This window comes from Pristiophorus japonicus, chromosome 3 (assembly GCF_044704955.1).
Source record: "Pristiophorus japonicus isolate sPriJap1 chromosome 3, sPriJap1.hap1, whole genome shotgun sequence".
Classification (NCBI taxonomy): Eukaryota; Metazoa; Chordata; class Chondrichthyes; family Pristiophoridae; genus Pristiophorus; species Pristiophorus japonicus.
The window spans coordinates 61,241,773-61,262,665 of NC_091979.1; the positions used below are offsets into that span (position 1 = coordinate 61,241,773).

General features: G+C 43.6%; 1 protein-coding gene across 1 annotated transcript in view; it reads left to right on the plus strand.

Annotated features, from left to right (window-relative positions):
- Window positions 1-724: 724 nt before the first annotated feature.
- Window positions 725-20,893, plus strand: part of LOC139259736 (von Willebrand factor D and EGF domain-containing protein) — a 446,188-nt gene continuing 426,019 nt past the window's right edge. The window contains exon 1 of the mRNA XM_070875369.1: window positions 725-961. Within this exon, the coding sequence (XP_070731470.1) occupies window positions 862-961 (100 nt within the window). The 5' untranslated portion in view covers window positions 725-861. The remainder of the gene's footprint in view (window positions 962-20,893) is intronic.

Below are 20,893 nucleotides of genomic sequence, written 5' to 3' on the forward strand. Positions count from 1 at the left end.
CCAAAGCTAGTATATCCTTCCTTAAGTAAGATGACCAAAACTGCATGCAGTACTCCAGGTGCGGCCTCACCAATATCCTGTACAGTTGCAGCAGGACCTCCCTGCTTTTGTACTCCATCCCTCTGATCCATCAATACCTCCACCATCTACAAGGCTCATCAAAACCACTAGTTTGGATAGTTGCTGCCACAGCACTGGAAGATCCAAAACAAAACACTTAGCTTGATCAGTAGGGGCCCTGTCACTGAACTCAGTATCATTATTACAAGTAGGTTATTGTCTTTTTTTTCCATTATCTGTAATGAAATTAGTTAATGGAATTGCATGATTCAAAATTGTGCATTTTACCATTTTGTTAGTAGTTGGGAATAACTGGGGGTGGGGGGAATGAAAATATTGTCCTCACTGCAGAGGTGTAGGGTAGCAGGCAAAATCTGCAGTAAGTAAATTGGACAATGAATGACACTGTATTCGCCTTGGACGCTTCCCATGTTAAATCTAATTTAAAATAATTAACAGAATGAGGTCTACCTAGCTAATAAAAAGTGACGTGAACTGTTCATGCGGCGTCGTCCCATTTTATGCAGTGAGGTGTGTTTTTTTAACCATATCTGTTACTGAAGATCTCTATGGGCTGGACACACGAGCACGTTTTTCCTGTCTCGGAAATGCTAATGTGGGAATGTTGTGAGCCCTCTGCAGGATTATTGCGATCTGACACCAGCCCGGGATTGCATGGCGCCGACTGACTGCGCTCGCTGACTTTCGGCAGCTTTTTTCTGATGGGACCCTGCTCGGAATCAACAAGGACTCAGCGGTTCCTGGGGAATTTCGTGGCACAAATGAAACGCTAAATTCACCATGTATCCCCTGTCCCCTTTCCCTCTGCTAGCATCATCTGGACACTATCACCTTTTTGGGCTTTTCCTGCTCAACGTGTGTCTATCTTTTGCACAGTTTGGTAAGCTTAAGTTTGTTTTGTAAAGGTGAACGTGCCTTGTAATACAACTTTGGCATAAGAATTGTTTTCATATTTGTCGCACACAAATAATGTTGCCGAGAAACGTGAGCAATGATTCATTGCGTTTGTCAAAAAATATTGTGTTGATGTTGGATCTCAAAATGTTTAATCACTCTGCATTACAAGAGTTGGCAGCTGTATTTTGCTGTTGGACTTTAAGCGGACAGGAAAGATACACGAGTGTGTCAGAGGCAAGTTTTCCCTGTGAGAAGGTTGGAGGCAGTTTTACGGCTGTCTTTTGTTGTACCTAAATCTTGGGAGGTCGCCGGCGCAACTTGCAGACAACGGGAGGGCGAAAGAAAGTTGAAAAGACTCAAAATGCGGGGTCGGGTATTAGATAAAGAGCACCGCTTGCAGTGAAAGGTGCTGCTGCTTACAATGCTCTTGGTAAGGACACGTTGTCAGCTGTGTTTTTTTTGTTTGAGAGGGGCTATGTACGTGCACTTGTAATCTTCGAAGAATGATCTGATTTTAAAAAAATTCGATGCATTTCCCCAGATTGCAATATCAGACTGAACCAAAACAATGTCAGCGTGCTTCTGTAAGGTGTGGACCAGGCACAATATTAATCACAGTAGGCGCCAGTTTATTGTGTGGTACTAACAGTGTTGTCAACATTATAAAATCAAAGCCAAAAGTCTGAGGCTGATTTGTTAGCGGCGTTGTTTAATTCCAATCGTTTACTTGAAATGCGTGGTCAATTATTTAATCCTTTCGTAAATCGTGTTTTTAAAAAATGAAACTACCACCCAATCAGTTGAAAGAGGTGTTTATTGTTATTGCAGTAAACTTTTGATCAAACTTCAAAGCTTAAAATACATTCACCCTCTCTGTGGCTCAATTGGGACATGGCAAGCAAGTCACAGCAAGTGGGGGCTCAGAAATGGGGATTTAAAAAAAACTATTTCATATGTCCACATTTGTGATGCTATAGAAACCTGATTTTGTTTTAAAATTATACTTCGGGAGATGTTACAGCCATCAACAAACTATAGAAAATATCCCCAGTCATAAAGTTGATCATAACTGACCAGTGACTTTGATCTGCAGCAGTGCCATCGGCAGATAGATATTTATGACAATTCGCTGCTTGCTTTGACACATCTGTTGAGATACACATCGGGACCTAGGAAAGCATGTGTACTTCTAGTCGTAAAAAAAGCCAAATTAAAACTTGTGATAAATTTGCTAAACTACATCTAAACACGGGGAAGAGACATTCATTTTGATCAAGCTATCTATTGACACTGTACTCCATATACTTATAACAGAAACAATTGAAAGGGTATTTATGTACAACACAGCTGTATGGTTTTGTAGTATACATGTCTTTATCTTAGACACAGAATACCACAAACTCATGTATGTGCAACAAAAGAAGCTAAGAGTTCAGCTGAGGCAGTTTGATTTCTGTTAACTTGGGAAGCAACAGAAATTGTTCACTTATTGTGGCCGTTGGGGAAAAGGGTGTATCAGAAGTCATCAGATTATCTCGGATAGATGCTGTGGGTTTTTATTATAATTTTATGATTGCATATGATTTGGATTGGAACAGTGAGCAGAAGTGGCCTGAGGAAAGAATAGATCAATGGAGATAGGGAGGACATCAGTGATTACTAAATACTACTGCTGCCTTTTTCAGCAAATAAAATGTAACAGGATGAGAACTCAGGATGCATCAGAACGATCGAGGGGTAGGAATTCAGGAGCGCCCCGTTTGGGGCGATAACTTTTAAAAGGTGAAAAATGTAGCACCAGGCGCTAATGGTTTTCAACTTTAAAAAAATGTGGTGTTTGCGTTCCAGGAAGGAAGTGGAGATCAAGCACTGCACTTCCTTCCTGGAACGCTACAGGATGCAGGCGGGTGGGTAGTTGTGCAGCACTGCACAATGGGCCGTACAGTGCGCCGCGTTCGGAGGCTCCTTCCCTCCCTTAAAGGGAAGGGCCATCGCTGCAGGCTTTGCATTGGGACCAGTTAGCTGGTCCCCGACGGCAGCCGCGATCCAGCCTGATCAGTCCAGAGTGCCGGGGTGATCGATCGCTGGCGAAGAGGAATCAAAAAAAATGAGCAAGACCATTGACATTTTTTTTTTTACTTACTTCGACCACCTCACCTTTAACATTCGCTCCCGAAGTTCCCGGCCTCCCAATCGACGTCTCCAACCGCTGTCGGTGTTTCCACCCGACGATGCTGCAGGGGTCGGAACTGTAGTTTGGGTCCAGGGTGCTACCGGGGCGATGCGCACGGCAATCACGTCACAATCTCCGGGCGAAGGAGATCAGGGCGCAACATTCTACTGCCACTGTAGACCTCCCGCTGAAATTAGCAGGAGTTGTTCATATTGTCGCGCCCAGTCGGTAAGTTGTTAGCGACCCATTATCGCCCCCCGGAGGTGATAACAGAAGGAGCTAAGAAGGCCAATTTTGAGGCCCTAAGTTTTAATCTTCGAATAATAATTTTGGGAAGTTCAGTTTATTATAGTATCACAATCTGTAGTAGTTTATAATGCTATAAAGAGAGCTAATGTTAGCAGTAGGCAGAGCACTATGTTGTGAAAAGGTCTCAGGTGCTCCTCACCTACCCCCAGGGCTAAAGAAAATTTACATTAATGGATATAGTCTACTTTAATGAATTCCTTCATACAGTTTTGGACATCAATATAATGTCATGGCCCAAACTTTATTTCCAAAAAGTTTCCGAAGAGCACATGCAACTTCTTGAATTAAAAGCTGACCAAAACAGTGGACTGAGAAACCAACAACAGCAATAGCTTGCAGTTGTATAGTGTCTTTGACATAGAAAAACATCGCAAGGTGCTTCACAGAGGCATAGCCACAAAATGGACTGCCAAACCAAATAATAATGCATTAGGAGGAGTGATCAAAAACACGATCAAAAGGGTGGATTTTAAAGAAGGTCTCAAAGGATGAGCTGGAGGTTGAGAGGCAAGAGTGTTTAGGAAAGGACTGCTAGGGCATGAAGCCAAGGTGACTGAAGGCACAGCCAACAATACTGGGGTGAAGGGAGGGGTGGAAGCACGAAGAGATCAGAGTCAGAGGAACAAAGAGTTCGGAGTAGTGTTTGTAGAGCTGGAGGAGATTACAGAGATAGAGGCCCCAAGTTTCCACATGATTTGCTCCTGATTTTTAGGAGCAACTGGTGTAGAACGGAGTATCTTAGAAATCGGAATTCTCCACATTTAGTTTGCTCCAGTTCTAGTCAGTTAGAACAGTTTCACTTTGGAACAGAAGTTTTTTTTCAAAAGGGGGCGTGTCCGGCCACTTACGCCTGATTTCAAAGTTTCGTGAGTGAAAACTTACTCCAAACTAATTTAGAATGGAGAAAGTGAAGATTTTTGTACGCTCGAAAAAACCTTGTCTACACTTTAGAAAATCAGGCTTAGGTTACAAATTAGGCGTAGGGAACGAGGTGGGGGGGGGAGGGGGGGAAGGAAAGTCATTAAATTCTACAATCAATCCTTAGTTATATTTATACAAATATTATACAAATAAATCCAACCTGAATAAAAATTTCTTAGCAAAGAAAAGATTAAATAAACCATGTTCCTACCTGTGTGAAAGTGCTTCAGGCAGGCCTTTCATGTTGGAGACAGGCAGCGGTGTGGCGTCAGTGTCTCGACGGCAGCGGCAGCAAGCTTCGAGCTGAGCTGCAGTGCTTGAGGCAGGCCTTCATTCTCTTCGTGGCTGGCCGCGAAGAAGCAGCACCGGACAGACCCGAGGCCATTCGGCCATGAGATATCAGCGGCGTCAGTGGCTGGCCGGCAGCCGAAGATACAGCAGCAGCCTTCGAGCTGTGAGGGGGACTGAGGCCATTTGGACAGGGAGAGGCAGCCACAACGACAGTTTTATATTTCAATTTGCAGAATGGGTGCTTCATTGTCAACACCACGTATTATTGCAAAGTTGAATTGGCACTCTTATTTCTCCAAACACACAGTCCTTAATTTGCATACAGGGGCAGGGAGGTGTTGCTACAGTTGTACAGGGCCTTGGTGAGGCCACACCTGGAGTATTGTGTACAGTTTTGGTCTCCTAACTTGAGGAAGGACATTCTTGCTATTGAGGGAGTGCAGCGAAGGTTCACCAGACTGATTCCCGGGATGGCGGGACTGACCTATCAAGAAAGATTGGATCAATTGGGCTTGTATTCACTGGAGTTCAGAAGAATGAGAGGGGACCTCATAGAAACGTTTAAAATTCTGACGGGTTTAGACAGGTTAGATGCAGAAAGAATGTTCCCAATGTTGGGGAAGTCCAGAACCAGGGGTCACAGTCTGAGGATAAGGGGTAAGCCATTTAGGACCGAGATGAGGAGAAACTTCTTCACCCAAAGAGTGGTGAACCTGTGGAATTCTCTACCACAGAAAGTAGTTGAGGCCAATTCACTAAATATATTCAAAAGGGAGTTAGATGAAGTCCTTACTACTCGGGGGATCAAGGGTTATGGCGAGAAAGCAGGAAGGGGGTACTGAAGTTTCATGTTCAGCCATGAACTCATTGAATGGCGGTGCAGGCTAGAAGGGCTGAATGGCCTGCTCCTGCACCTATTTTCTATGTTTCTATGTTTCTAATGCAGCACCGGTTCTGCAAGTTTAGCAGTGAAAAGCTGAACTCACTGATTTCAGCAGGTGATTTATTCAGCAGTGCTGCTAAAAGCACTCCCTCACACACAGAAATAGCAAAAAAAATTAAATTACAAGCCTTTGCAGGGGTCCAAGAAACAAATCTTCACCTTTTCTGCAGTATTTTTAAAAATGGCAGAGTGCCAATGTTTGTGTGAGACTGCGCATGCGTGCACGCTCCAACGCGCACGCGCAGGGTTGCCGGCACCACGAAGGCTAATTTAAATTGTACCCGCTCCGCCCCCTGCTGCGAAGAGCGCGCCGCGCCAAGCAGACATCGAGCTCCAAGGAGCTCGAGAATATCGGACTTTTTTTTAGGTGCAGTTTTCGGCACGAAAAACAGGCGCCCAGCTCGGAGGTGGGCCGTTTTCGCCGCGGCACGAAACTTGGGGCCAGTGAGACGAGAGGCTACAATGAGATTTAAACAAAGGAGTCAGAATTTTAAATTAAAACTTCAGGGGGACTGGGAACCAATGTAGGTCAGAAAGGACAGGGGTGATGTGTGTGGAATTTGGTATGGGCTAGGACACAGGCAGCAAGGTTTTGGTTGTGATGAAGGAGGGTGGAGTCTGGGAGGCCAGCCAAGAGAGCATTGGAATAGTTGAGCATGGAGGTAATATAGGCATAGATGAGGGTTTCAGCAGCAGATGGGCTGGGGCAGGGGCAGAGGTCAGTGATGTTACGGAGGTCGAAGTAGGTGATCTTTGTGATGGAGAAGATATGGTGCCAAAAGCTCAGTCCCAGGTTGAATAGGATGCCGAGATTGCGAACAGTCTGATTCAGCCTGGGACAGTGGCCGCGATGGGGAATGGTATTGGTGACAAAGGTACAGAGCTTGTGGAAGGGGTCAAATTCAATGGCTTCGGTCTTCCCAAAATTTTACTGGAAGACATCTGTCTCATCCAAGACTGGATTTGAAGAAGCATCTTTGCATCACAAAGGCAATGGAGCGGTCAAGAGAGGTGGCGCTGGATGCTATCAGCGTACATGCAGAAGCTGACCCCTTTCTGCAAATGAGATCACTAAATGGCAATATATAGATCAGGAAGAGGAAGAATTATTGAAAGATTCTGGAGGTAATGCTACAGAGAAGCCAGCATTGTAGTTGCTCTGCCGATGATTGGAAAGTTCTATTGAGCTGCATAGTGGAGGAGAGATGTTGGAGGAGGATGGTATGGTGGACCATGTCATAGGCCGCAGGGACAATACAGCAACATCGAGAATAAGATGGAGAACATAAGACATAAGAGCAGGAGTAGACCACTTGGCCCTTTGAGCCTGCTCCACCGCTCAATAAGATCGAGAAGATGTACAAGAGGAGGGAGAAACCCGGGGGGTTGGGGGGAGACATGGGGGAGTTGGGCTGGGAGGATGCGAAGGCCACAATTTCATTACTGTCGCCACCATCATCCAAATGGTCATAGAAGAGCTGCCCTGTTGATTGCCGGTTTGAGGCACCAGCTTCATTCAGTATATAATGGGGCTTCAGTCTCTGATTTACATCTGTGAATGGGGATAGGGGGAGGGGTATGGAGCACTTAGTATCATCCTTTGCCCATTTCCTGCTCTTTGTAGCAGATACCAATATTCTATACCCATCTCTTTGGTAAAGTCTCACCTAATGGTGGCAACTGTATATGAAAATTGGGAGTTTAATGACTGTTTCAGGCCCCTTTGCAAAATGTAATATTGAATGACTGCAGCGTGCATTATGCAGGTGCAAAGCAGTCAAACCAACAGTCCGTAAAGGGACCACAAGATGCCTCTAGGCCCATGAATGGCGCCCACAGCTTGCTGGTAATATACAAATAAGAACAGTGGATCAATTTTATGTGGAACTTATGGTCTCACTAGAATCATGCATTATGCGCCGCACCAGGATCAGGTGGACGTGATAAAAAAAATTGTCCATACGTCCTGGCAGTTTGAGAATTTAAATTCAGTTTTTTTTTAAATCTGGAACTAAAAAAAATACCAGTAAAATCAGTAAAAGTGACAGATTGTTATTAAAGCCCAACTGGTTCACCAATGTTCTATAGGGAAGGAAGCCTGCTGCCCTTGCTGGATCTGGCCTAAAGTGACTCCAGTCCCACACCAACATAGAAACATAGAAAATAGGTGCAGGAGTAGGCCATTCGGCGCTTCGAGCCTGCACTGCCATTCAATGAGTTCATGGCTGAACATGCAACTTCAGTACCCCATTCCTGCTTTCTCGCCATACCCCTTGATCCCCCGAGTAGTAAGGACTACATCCAGCTCCTTGAATATATTTAGTGAATTGGCCTCAACAACTTTCTGTGGTAGAGAATTCCACAGGTTCACCACTCTCTGGCTGAAGAAGTTTCTCCTCATCTCGGTCCTAAATGGCTTACCCCTTATCCTTAGACTGTGACCCCTGGTTCTGGACTTCCCCAACATTGGGAACATTCTTCCTGCATCTAACCTGTCTAAACCCCTCAGAATTTTAAACGTTTCTATGAGATCTCCTCTCATTCGTGTGAACTCCAGTGAATACAAGCCCAGTTGATCCAGTCTTTCTTGATATGTCAGTCCCGCCATCCCGGGAATCAGTCTGGTGAACCTTCGCTGCACTCCCTCAACAGCAAGAATGTCCTTCCTCAAGTTAGGGAACCAGAACTGTACACAATACTCCAGGTGTGGCCTCACCAAGGCCCTGTACAACTGTAGTAACACCTCCCTGCCCCTGTACTCAAATCCCCTCGCTATGAAGGCCAACATGCCATTTGCTTTCTTAACCGCCTGCTGTAGCTGCATGTCAACCTTCAATGACTGATGTACCATGACACCCAGGTCTCGTTGCACCTCCCCTTTTCCTAATCTGTCACCATTCAGATAATAGTCTGTGTCTCTGTTTTTACCACCAAAGTGGATAGCCTCACATTTATCCACATTGTACTTCATCTGCCATGCATTTGCCCACTCACCCACCTATCCAAGTCACTCTGCAGCTTCATAGCATCCTCCTCACAGCTCACACTGCCACCTAACTTAGTGTCATCCGTAAATTTGGAGATACTACATTTAATCCCCTCGTCTAAATCATTAATGTACAGTATAAACAGCTGGGGCCCTAGCACAGAACCTTGCGGTACCCCACTAGTCACTGCCTGCCACTCCTACTCTTTGCTTCCTGTCTGCCAACCAGTTCTCAATCCACGTCAGCACACTACCCCCAATCCCATGTGCTTTAACTTTGCACATTAATCTCTTGTGTGGGACCTTCTGAAAGTCCAAATACACCACATCAACTGGTTCCCCCTTGTCCACTCTACTGGAAACATCCTCAAAAAATTCCAGAAGATTTGTTAAGCATGATTTCCCTTTCACAAATCCATGCTGACTTGGACCTATCATGTCACCTCTTTCCAAATGCGCTGCGATGAGATCCTTAATAATTGATTCCATCATTTTACCCAGTACCGATGTCAGGCTGACTGGTCTATAATTCCCTGTTTTCTCTTTCCCTCCTTTTTTAAAAAGTGGGGTTACATTGACTACCCTCCACTCCATAGGAACTGATCCAGAGTCTATGGAATGTTGGAAAATGACTGTCAATGCATCCGCTATTTCCAAGGCCACCTCCTTAAGTACTCTGGGATGCAGACCATTAGGCCCTGGGGATTTATCGGCCTTCAGTCCCATCAATTTCCCCAACACAATATCCCGACTAATAAGGATTTCCCTCAGTTCCTCCTTCTTACTAGACCCTCTGACCCCTTTTATATCCGGAAGGTTGTTTGTGTCCTCCTTAGTGAATACCGAACCAAAGTATTTGTTCAATTGGTCTGCCATTTCTTTGTTGCCAGTTATGACTTCCCCTGATTCTGACTGCAGGGTACCTACGTTTGTCTTTACTAACCTTTTTCTCTTTACATATCTATAGAAGCTTTTGCAGTCCATTTTAATGTCCCTGCAAGCTTCCTCTTGTACTCTATTTTCCCTGCCCTAATCAAACCCTTTGTCCTCCTCTGCTGAGTTCTAAATTTCTCCCAGTCCCCAGGTTCGCTGCTATTTCTGGCCAATTTGTCTGCCACTTCCTTGGCTTTAATACTATCCCTGATTTCCCTTGATAGCCACGGTTGAGCCACCTTGGATAGATACTGCAGTGTGCCATGACTGCATTACGGCAGCCGATTGTAGATGTTATGAATATAAAATTATTAAAACATGGCAATAAAGGTCAAATAGAATGTAGGCTGTACAGGTTGAACCTCTCTTATCCGGCACCCTTGAGACCTGTCCATTGCCGGAAAAGGGGTTTTGCCGAACAAGGGGCGGTCACGTTAAATTGGATGGTACAAGTACTGAGCAAGGGGATATTGGGGCTAGCTGGCTTGGGGCTGGGAGTGCGGCAGAGAGATCGTTGGGGCGGGGCGGGGGAGGTATGGTTGATTCTTAACTGCCTTAGTGGCCTAACAAACTAAACAGTTGTATCATCCGTGACCGCCAGCACCTTCCCAGGGGAAGTAGTGATGGGCGATTAATGCCAGTCTTGCCAGTAACAGCTACATCCCAAGAATGAAGTTTTTAAAAAATCATGGTGAGGATTTTTGATTTTCCACCCATTAAAATGAATGGGCAGAAAATTGGACTGCCAGCATGCAATTTTCTGATACGCCTTTACGGCAGGAGAGGCTGTGAGCTAACGAGGTGGAAAATTTACCCTTGTGTTTTGTGTCCTGATCTAACATTAAGGATATTCCACACAATAGGTTATGGAAACTGGTTAAAATAGGATGGATAATTAGTTGTAGCCAACAGCGGAAACCAATGTTATGACAGTGTGCTGTGAGGACATCATTATATGTATTGTATGTGGAGACTTTAGTACCACACTGAAAGACAATTATTCAGGTGATTTGAATGAAATAGTCAGAGGGTACATTTGGTATCAGGTTTCTGGTCAGATTGCAGATGAAATACACAGGCCACATGAATCACTTCAAACACCTTACCAAGATCCTCCATTTTACCATCCCTCAGACCCTTACTTTACAGATAGTGCGTACTTACAGATTTAATCCCTGATCATGTCAAAGCACATTTCACTTGGCACAGCTGACCAAGTGGAGTTTCACTGGCATCATGAAAGAAATATCAACCATGAGGTTTCGCTGCATAACATCGCTAATGTGTCTCCAGCTTGGAGTTAATGCCTTGAATAGCTATCCAATCTAACCATCGAAAGATCCAGACTTCTTCAGCAGCGAAGCAAGTCATATTTGGTACTGTAGAGTGGTATTTCTCATCCAAGCAAATATTCACTGGTACAAAACACTGGTTTAATGTAAAACATGCTTGTACTTACCAAAAAGTCAAAATGGGTATGCTAGCCTAATGTTTATGGAATTGGACTAGCCATTCAGAGATGATGAGCTCAAATCCCACCATGGCAAGTTGGGAAATTGAATTCATTAAATCTCGTGATTTGTGGGCTGGGACCAGAAAAAATGTCCCTGAAAGCTGCTGAATTGTTGTAAAAACCCAACTGGTTCAGTAATGTCTTTCAGCGAAGGGAAATTATCACATCTACCATGTGACTCCAGTCCCACACACATAAGAAGAAGAACATAAGAACATAAGAAATAGGAATAGGAGTAGGCCATGCGGGCCCTCGAGCCTGCTCCGCCATTCAATAAGATCATGGCTGATCTGATCATGGACTCAGCTCCACTTCCCCGCCTGCTCCTCATAACCCCTTATCCCGTTATCAATTAAGAAACTGTCTATTTCTGTCTTAAATTTATTCAATATCGCAGCTTCCACAGCTCTCTGATGGAACGAATTCCACAGATATACAACCCTCTGAGAGAAGAAATTTCTCCTCATCTTTGTTTTAAATGGGCGGCCCCTTATTCTAAGATTGTACCCTCTAGTTCCAGTCTCCCCCATCAGTGGAGACATCCTCTCTGCATCCACCTTGACAAGCCCCTCATAATCTTACACGTTTCGATAAGATCACCTCTCATTCTTCTGAATTCCAATGAGTAGAGGCCCAACCTATTCAACCTTTCTTCATAATTCAACCCCCTCATCCCCGGAATCAACCTAGTGAACCTTCTCTGAACTGCCTCCAAAGCAAATATATCCTTTCGTAAATATGGAAACCAAAACTGCATGCATTATTCCAGGTGTGGCCTCACCAATACCTTAAATAACTGTAGCAAGACTTCCCTGCTTTTATACTCCATCCCCTTTGCAATAAAGGCCAAGATTCCATTGACCTTCCTGATCACTTGCTGTACCTGCATACTAACCTTTTGTGTTTCATGCACAATTACCCCCAGATCCCACTGTACTGCAGCACTTGGCAATCTTTGTCCATTTAAATAATAACTTGCTCTTTGATTTTTTTCTGCCAAAGTGCATGACCTCACGCTTTTCAACATTATACTCCATCTGCCAAATTTTTTCCCACTCACTTAACTTGTCTATGCCTTTTTGCAGATTGTTTGTGTCCTCCTCACACATGGAAACATAGAAACAGTGAAAAAAAGGTGCCATTCAGCCCTTCGAGCCTGCACCACCATTCAATAAGATCATGGCCGATCATTCACCTCAGCACCCCTTTCCTGCTTTTTCTCCATACCCCTTGATCCCTTTAACCGTGAAGGCCATATCCAACTCCCTCTTGAATATATCTAACGAACTGGCATCAACAACTCTCTGCGGAAGAGAATTCCACAGGTTCACAACTCTCTGAGTGAAGAAGTTTCTCCTCATCTCGGTCCTAAATGGCTTACCCCTTCTCCTTACACTGTGACCCCTGGTTCTGGACTCTCCCAACATCGGGAACATTCTTCCTGCATCTAACTTGTCCAGTCCCATCAGAATTTTATATGTTTCTATGAGATCCCCTCTCATTATTCTATATTCCAGTGAATACAGGCCCAGTCGATCCAGTCTCTCCTCATATGTCAGTCCTGCCATTCCGGGCTTCAGTCTGATGAACCTTCGCTGCACTCCCTCAATAGCAAGAACATCCTTCCTCAGATTAGGAGATCAAAACTGAACACAATATTCCAGGTGAGGCCTTACCAAGGCCCTGTAGAGCTTCCACAAGACCTCCCTGCTCCTATATTCAAATCCCCTAGCTATGAAGGCCAACATGCTATTTGCCTTCTTCACCGCCTGCTGCACCTGCATGCTAACCTTCAATGACTGATGTACCATGACACCCAGGTCTCATTGCACCTCCCCTTTTCCTAATCTGCTGCCATTCAGATAATATTCTGCCTTCATGTTTTTGCCACCAAAGTGGATAACTTCAAATTTATCCACAATATAATGCATCTGCCATGCATTTGCCCACTCACCTAACCTGTCCAAGTCACTCTGCAGCCTCTTGGCATCCTCCTCACAGCTCACACCGCCACCCAGTTTAGTGTCATCTGCAAACCTGGAGATATTACATTCAATTTCTTCATCTAAATCATTAATGTATATTGTAAATAGCTGGGATCCGAGCACTAAGCCCTGCGGCACCCCACTCATCACTACCTGCCATTTTCCCAACCACAGATGTTAGGCTAACTGGTCTATAGTTTCCTGTTTTTTGTCTGTCTCCTTTTTTGAAAAGGGGCATTACATTTGCAGTTTTCCAAGCTGCTGGGACCTCCCCAGAATCCAGGGCATTTTGGTAAATTACAGCCAATGCATCCACAATTCCTGCCACTACTTCTCTTGAGATCCTAGGATGCAAGCCATCAGGTCTAGGGGATTTATCTGCCTTTAGTCCCATTATCTCACTAAGTACCACCTCTTTAGTGATTGTTATTGTGTTAAGTTCCTCCCCCCGCCCATAGCCCCTAGACTATCCACTGTCAGAATATTGTAAGTGTCCTCTACTGTAAAGACTAATACAAAATATTTGTTCAGAGCTTCTGCCATCTCCATGTTCCCCATTACTAATTCCCCAGTCTCGTCCTCTAAGGCATCAACATTTACTTTAGCCATCCTTTTCCTTTTTATATACCTATAGAAACTCTTGCTATTTGTTTTTATATTTTGCGCGAGTTTGTTAGAACAGTATGTTACAGAAACTACAAGGGAGCAAGCAATCTTAGATCTGGTCCTGTGTAATGAGACAGGAATAATAAACGATCGCCTAGTAAAAGATCCTCTCGGAATGAGTGATCATAGTATGGTTGAATTTGTAATACAGATTGAGGGCGAGGAAGTAGTGTCTCAAACGAGCGTACTATGCTTAAACAAAGGGGACTACAGTGGGATGAGGGCAAAGTTGGCTAAAGTAGACTGGGAACACAGACTAAATGATGGCACAATTGAGGAACAGTGGAGGACTTTTAAGGAGCTCTTTCATAGTGCTCAACAAAAATATATTCCAGTGAAAAAGAAGGGCGGTAATAGAAGGGATAACCAGCCGTGGATAACCAAGGAAATAAAGGAGAGTAACAAATTAAAAACCAATGCATATAAGGTGGTCAAGGTTAGTGGGAAACTAGAAGATCGGGAAAATTTTAAACAACAGCAAAGAATGACTAAGATAGCAATAAAGAAAGGAAAGATAGATTACGAAAGTAAACTTGCGCAAAACATAAAAACAGATAGTAAAAGCTTTTACCGATATATAAAACGGAAAAGAGTGACTAAAGTAAATGTTGCTCCCTTAGAAGATGAGAAGGGGGATTTAATAAATGGGAAATGTGGAAATGGCTGAGACGTTAAACAATTTGCTTCGGTCTTCACAGTGGAAGACACAAAAACCATGCCAAAAATTGCTGGTCATGGTAATGTGGGAAGGGAGGACCTTGAGACAATCACTATCACTAGGGGGGTTAGTGCTGGACAGGATAATGGATCTCAAGGTAGACAAGTCCCCTGGTCCTGATGAAATTCATCCCAGGGTATTAAAAGAGATGGCGGATGTTATAGCAGATGCATTCGTTATAATCTACCAAAATTCTCTGGACTCTGGGGAGGTACCATCGGATTGGAAAGCAGCTAATGTAACACCTCTGTTTAAAAAAGGGGGCAGACAAAAGGCAGGTAACTATAGTTTAACATCTGTAGTGGGGAAAATGCTTGAAGCTATCATGAAGGAAGAAATAGCGGGACATCTAGATAGGAATAGTGCAATCAAGCAGACGCAACATGGATTCATGAAGGGGAAATCATGTTTAACTAATTTACTGGAATTAGTGGATGGTGGATAGAGGTGTACCGATGGATGTGGTGTATTTAGATTTCCAAAAGGCATTCGATAAGGTGCCACACAAAAGGTGACTGCAGAAGATAAAGGTACGCGGAGTCAGAGGAAATGTATTAGCATGGATCGAGAATTGGGTGACGAACAGAAAGCAGAGAGTCGGGATAAATGGGTCCTTTTTGGGTAGGAAATTGGTGGTTAGTAGTGTGCCACAGGGATCGGTGCTGGGACCACAACTGTATACAATATACATAGATGACCTGGAAGAGGGGACAGAGTGTAGTGTTACAAAATTTGCAGATGACACAAAGATTAGTGGGAAAGCGGGTTGTGTAGAGGACACAGAGAGGCTGCAAAGAGATTTAGATAGGTTAAGTGAATGGGCTAAGGTTTGGCAGATGGAATACAATGTCGGAAAATGTGAGGTCATCCACCTTGGCAAAAAAAACAGTAAAAGGGAATATTATTTGAATGGGGAGAAATTACTACATGCTGCGGTGCAGAGGGACCTGGGGGTCCTTGTGCATGAATCCCAAAAAGTTAGTTTGCAGGTGCAGCAGGTAATCACGAAGGCGAATGGAATGTTGGCCTTCATTGCGAGAGGGATGGAGTACAAAAGCAAGAAGGTCCTGCTGCAACTGTACAGGGTATTGGTGAGGCCGCACCTAGAGTACTGCGTGCAGTTTTGGTCACCTGACTTAAGGAAGGATATACTAGCTTTGGAGGGGGTACAGAGACGATTCACTAGGCTGATTCCGGAGATGAGGGGGTTACCTTATGATGATAGATTGAGTAGACTGGGTCTTTACTCGTTGGAGTTCAGAAGGATGAGGGGTGATCTTATAGAAACATTTAAAATAATGAAAGGGATAGACAAGATAGAGGCAGAGAGGTTGTTTCCACTGGTTGGGGAGACTAGAACTAGGGGGCACAGCCTCAAAATACGGGGGAGCCAATTTAAACCCGAGTTGAGAAAGAATTTCTTCTCCCAGAGGGTTGTGAATCTGTGGAATTCTCTGCCCAGGGAAGCAGTTGAGGCTAGCTCATTGAATGTATTCAAATCACAGATAGATAGATTTTTATCCAATAAGGGAATTAAGGGTTATGGGGAGCGGGCGGGTAAGTGGAGCTGAGTCCACGGCCAGATCAGCCATGATCTTGTTGAGTGGCGGAGCAGGCTCGAGGGGCTAGATGGCCTACTCCTGTTCTTAATTCTTATGTTCTTATGTTTACTTTCACAGGGTTAGAGTTTCCCTAACCTGTTTTTCTGGCACCCTCACCTGAGCTGCGCCACTTTTGTCTGCCTCCAAGTGTGCCAGAAAACGACATCCGTATTCTGGCCACTCCCCAGCCTCTCCTTGGTGATGGCGCAGCGTGGCCCAATGGATTGGGGGCAGAGCCATGTCCCGGTGCTGAAAATAGTGCCGGGACCTCTGCACATGCGCGCTGGAGTCTGCGCGCATGTGCAGTAGCTTCTGGCAGGCCGTTATTACAAACGTACACTGCAGGCTGTGTGGGAGGGGCCTGAAGCAAGCCGCCCCTCGCCCTAGATGAATGGGCTCTCTCATCGGCGTTCCCTATGGTAGGACTTCTATTTTTTATGTTGTTTACTGCTTGATTTTGGTGCTTTAGGTGCAGGGTTCCTTCTATTTTTTGATTGTTATTTATTGATTGCTTATTACTTTGGTCTTGGTGCTTTAGGTGCAGGGTTCCTTCAATTTTTTAATTTTTTATTTATTGATTGCAATTTACTTTGGTCTTGGTGCTTTAGGGGCAGGGTTCCTTCTATTTTATTTGTTAATAAATGGCTTATTACTTTTTGTGCTTTGTTTGGTGCTTGGTGGTGCTTTAAATGTAGTTACTTGCGCTGATTCCTTAACTCTAGGTAAGGTTTTTCTGTGCGGACAGAAATGACAACATACGCTGGCCTAAGTTAGTTTGAAGCAATAATTTGCTGACCAAACGCCTAAAACAGGGATAATTGGCTGGGAACGCCCCCTTTTGAAAAAAAAACGGAACTAAAAAAAACCTAACTAACTCACTTACACTGGCACAAATTAAATGGCAATTGCAACTTAAAAGATAGTCCAGAAAAATCATGCTGCTCCAAAAAAAAGGAGCAACTCCTGGGGAAACTTGAGCCCTTATAGTCTATCTTCCCTTTCTTAATCATTTTTTTTAGTCGTTCTTTGCTGGCTTTTAAAAGCTTCCCAGTCTTCTGTTCTCCCACTAGTTTTGGCCACTTTGTATGCCCTTGTTTTTAATCGGATACCATCCTTTATTTCTTTAGTTAGCCACAGATGGCTATCTTTTCTCTTACACCCTTTCCTCCCCACTGGAATATATTTTTCTTGAAAGTTGTGAAATATCTCCTTAATTGTACACCACTGTTCATCAAGTCTTACACTTTAATCTATTTTCCCAGTCCACTTTAGCCAACTCTGCCCTCATACCTTCATAGTCTCCTTTATTTAAGCTTAGTACGCTGGTTAGAGATCCAACTTTCTCACCCTCCATCTGAATTTGAAATTCAATCATGCTATGATCACTCATTCCAAGGGGATCCTTTACTAGGAGTTGCTTATTCATCCTGTTTCATTACACAGGACCAGATCTAAGAATACCTGCCCCCTGGTTGATTACGTTACATACTGCTCAAGGGACCCGTCCCTTACGTACTCTATGAACTCCTCCTCAAGGCTGCCCTGACCAATTTGATTTGTCCAATCAATATGGAGGTTAAAATCATCCATGATTTTTGCTGTTCCCTTTTTACAAGCCCCCACTATTTCCTGGTTTATGCTCCGACCAACAGAGTTGCTACTATTCGGGGGCCTATAGACTGCACCCACCAGTGATTTTTTCCCCTTATTGTTCCTTATCTCCACCCAAACTGTTTCAACACCCTTATCATTTGAGCCAATATTGTTTCTTACTATTGCAGTGATTCCATCCTTTATCAATAGAGCTACCCCACTTCCTTTTCCTTTCTGTCCTTCTGGATTGTCAAGTACCCCTGAATATTTAATTCCCAGTCCTGGTCACCTTGCAACCATGTCTCTGTAATGGCTATCAGATCATACCCATTTGTCTGAATTTGTGCCGTCAACTCATCTATTTTGTTACAAATGCTACGTGTTTAACTCTTAATGCCCTCAGCACAACTAGGGATGGTCAATAAATGCCAGTATTGCTCACATCTCAAGAACAAATTGATATTTTTAAATTCCTTTGGTAAATAAGGAAGAAGGTCAGAGAAGTGTATCTCTCACCAGTGATAAGCATCCAAGCTAGGTTCAAAGCTGCATGGTTCTCTGACAGATTCAGGTATTGATGGAAGATGCTTCCAATGTCTGGCCCAACTCACATATCGCACCTCTTTAGAAGGGTATAATTAAGTGCTACATCTTGGTAGACAAGGCTGAGCTAGTGAACACCATATTTTCAGAAAAGCCACTAGAACTCTTAATCTCCTCCAAAACAGACATGAGCTTTAGCAAGTCAATCATCTAATTTAAAACCAGCTTGATCCTAGAACAGCTAATGGCCTTGATGACACATGCTCAGGTTTTCAAAACCTTGTCTGTGGAATTGGTTGCTCCTTTGGCCTTTTGTGTTTCTAGCTTTGATATGACTGATAGTTAAAATACAGCTGTGTATTATTAAGATGTAACTCCAGTTGACAGAATAGAACAGATGAATTGCAGAGGAGTTAGTTTCTCAAATATGGCTTTGATCACCAAATTACATTCTGCCATAGGGCCTATTTTTTCTTTAATCAAACTTTGGCTGCACCCTTTCTTATACCATCTCATAAAAGAAAATTAAAGGAAAATCTGCAAAACTGAACCATGACATCCTTCCTACACAATATGTCTAATTGAAGCCCACGGGATCAAAGGGGCAGTGACTGTATGGATACAAAATTGGCTGAGGGACATAAAGCACAGAGTAGTCATGAACGGTTATTTGTCTGAGCAGAGGGAAGTGTGCAGTGGTATCTCCCAGCGGTAGGTGTTGGGACTACTGCTTTTTTTGATATGTATTAATGACCTGGTCTTGGATATAAAGGGCATAATTTCAAAGTTTGCAGATGACACGAAATGCAGAAATGTAGTAAGCAGTGAGGACAATAGTAACAGACTTCAGGAAGACATAGACAGACTAATGAAATGGGCAGACATGTGGCACATGAAATTTAACACAGAGAAGTGTGAAGTGATTCATTTTGAATGAGAGGCAATATAAACAAAATGGTACAAATTTAAAGGGGGTGCAGGAACAGAGAGAATATAAGAACATAAGAATTTGGAGCAGGAGTAGGCCATTTGGCTCCTTGAGCGTGCTTCGCCATTTAATAAGATCATGGCTGAACTGATCTTAGGCTCAGCTGCAATTCCCTGCCCGCTTCCCATAACCCTTCACTCCCTTATCGCTCAAATATCTGTCCACCTCCACCTTAAATACATTCAATGACCACACCTCCACAGCTCGCTGGGGCAGAGAATTCCACAAACTTACGACTCTCTGAGATAAATTCCACCTCATCTGGGCGACCTCTTATTCTTAAGCTATGTCTTCTAGTTCTGGGGTGTATGCACACAAATCCTTGAAGTTGGCAAGACAAGTTGCGAAGGTGCTAAAAAGCTATAAGAGATCGTTGGCTTTATCGATAGAGGCATAGTGTACAAAAGCAAGGAAGTTATGTTAAACCTTTATAAAACACTGGTTATGCTTGAGGATTTAATTTTAGGGAAAGAAGTTGGTCAGTTGGAAGGGGTATCAGTGGGAGAGCATTTAGGTGCTAGTGACCATAATTTAGTTAGATTTAAGGTAGTTATGGAAAAGATAAGGATAAACCAGGAATAAAAGTTCTAAGTTAGGGAAAAGCCAACTTTGCTAAGCTAAGAGGTGATTTGGCCATAGTGGACTGGAAACAGCCACTTGAAGGTAAATCAGTGTAAGAGCAGTGGGAGGCATTCAAGAAGGAGATCCGTAGGGTTCAGACCAAATATGTGGTCTGGGTGGGACTAACAAATCTAGAGCCCCCTAGATGTCGAGGGACATAGAAAAGGATAAAGAAAAAAAGGAAGGCTTGTGTCAGATACTGAGGACTAAATTCTGCAGAATCTCTAGAGGAGTACAGAATGTGTAGAGATGAAAAGGATATTAGGAAAGCAAAGAGAAAGTATGAAAAATTCTTGGCAAGTAAAATCAAGGAAAACCCAAAGATGTTTTATGAATATATTAAGAGCAAAAGGATAACTAAAGAAAGGGTAGGACCTATTAGAGACCATAAGGGTAATCTGTATGTGGAGGCGGAAGATGTGGGTATGGTTCTTAATGAATACTTTGTGTCTGTTTTCACAAAATAGAGGGGTGCTGCAGACACTACTATCGAGGAGGAGAAGTATGAAATATTAGATGAAATAAACATAGTGAGAGAGGAGGTATTAAGGGATTTAGCAGTTTTGAAAGTGGATAAGTCCCCAGGCCCAGATGAAATGTATCTCAGGCAGTTAAGCGAAGCAAAACAGGAAATAGCAGAGGCTTTGACCATCATTTTCTAATCCTCTCTGGCTTCAGGTGTGGTGCCAGAGGACTGCTAATGTAGTACTTTTGTTTAAGAAGGGAGAAAGGGATTGACCGAGTAATTACAGGCCAGTCAGCCTAACCTCAGTGGTGGGAAAATTATTGGAAAAATTCCTGAAGGACAGGATAAATCTTCACTGAGAAAGACATGGATTAATCAACGACAGTCAGCATGGATTTGTCAAGGGAAGGTCATGTCTGACTAACTTGATTGAATTTTTCAAGGAGGTAACCAGGAGGGTCGATGAGGGAAGTGCATATGATGTAGTGTATAAGGATTTTAGCAAAGCTTTTGATAAGGTTCCACATGGCTGACTGGCCATGAAAGTAAAAGCCCATAGGATCCAGGGCAAAGTGACAAGTTGGTTCCAAAATTGGCTCAGAGGCAGGAAGCAAAGGATAATGGTTGATGGGTGTTTTTGCGACTGGAAGGATGTTTCCACTGGG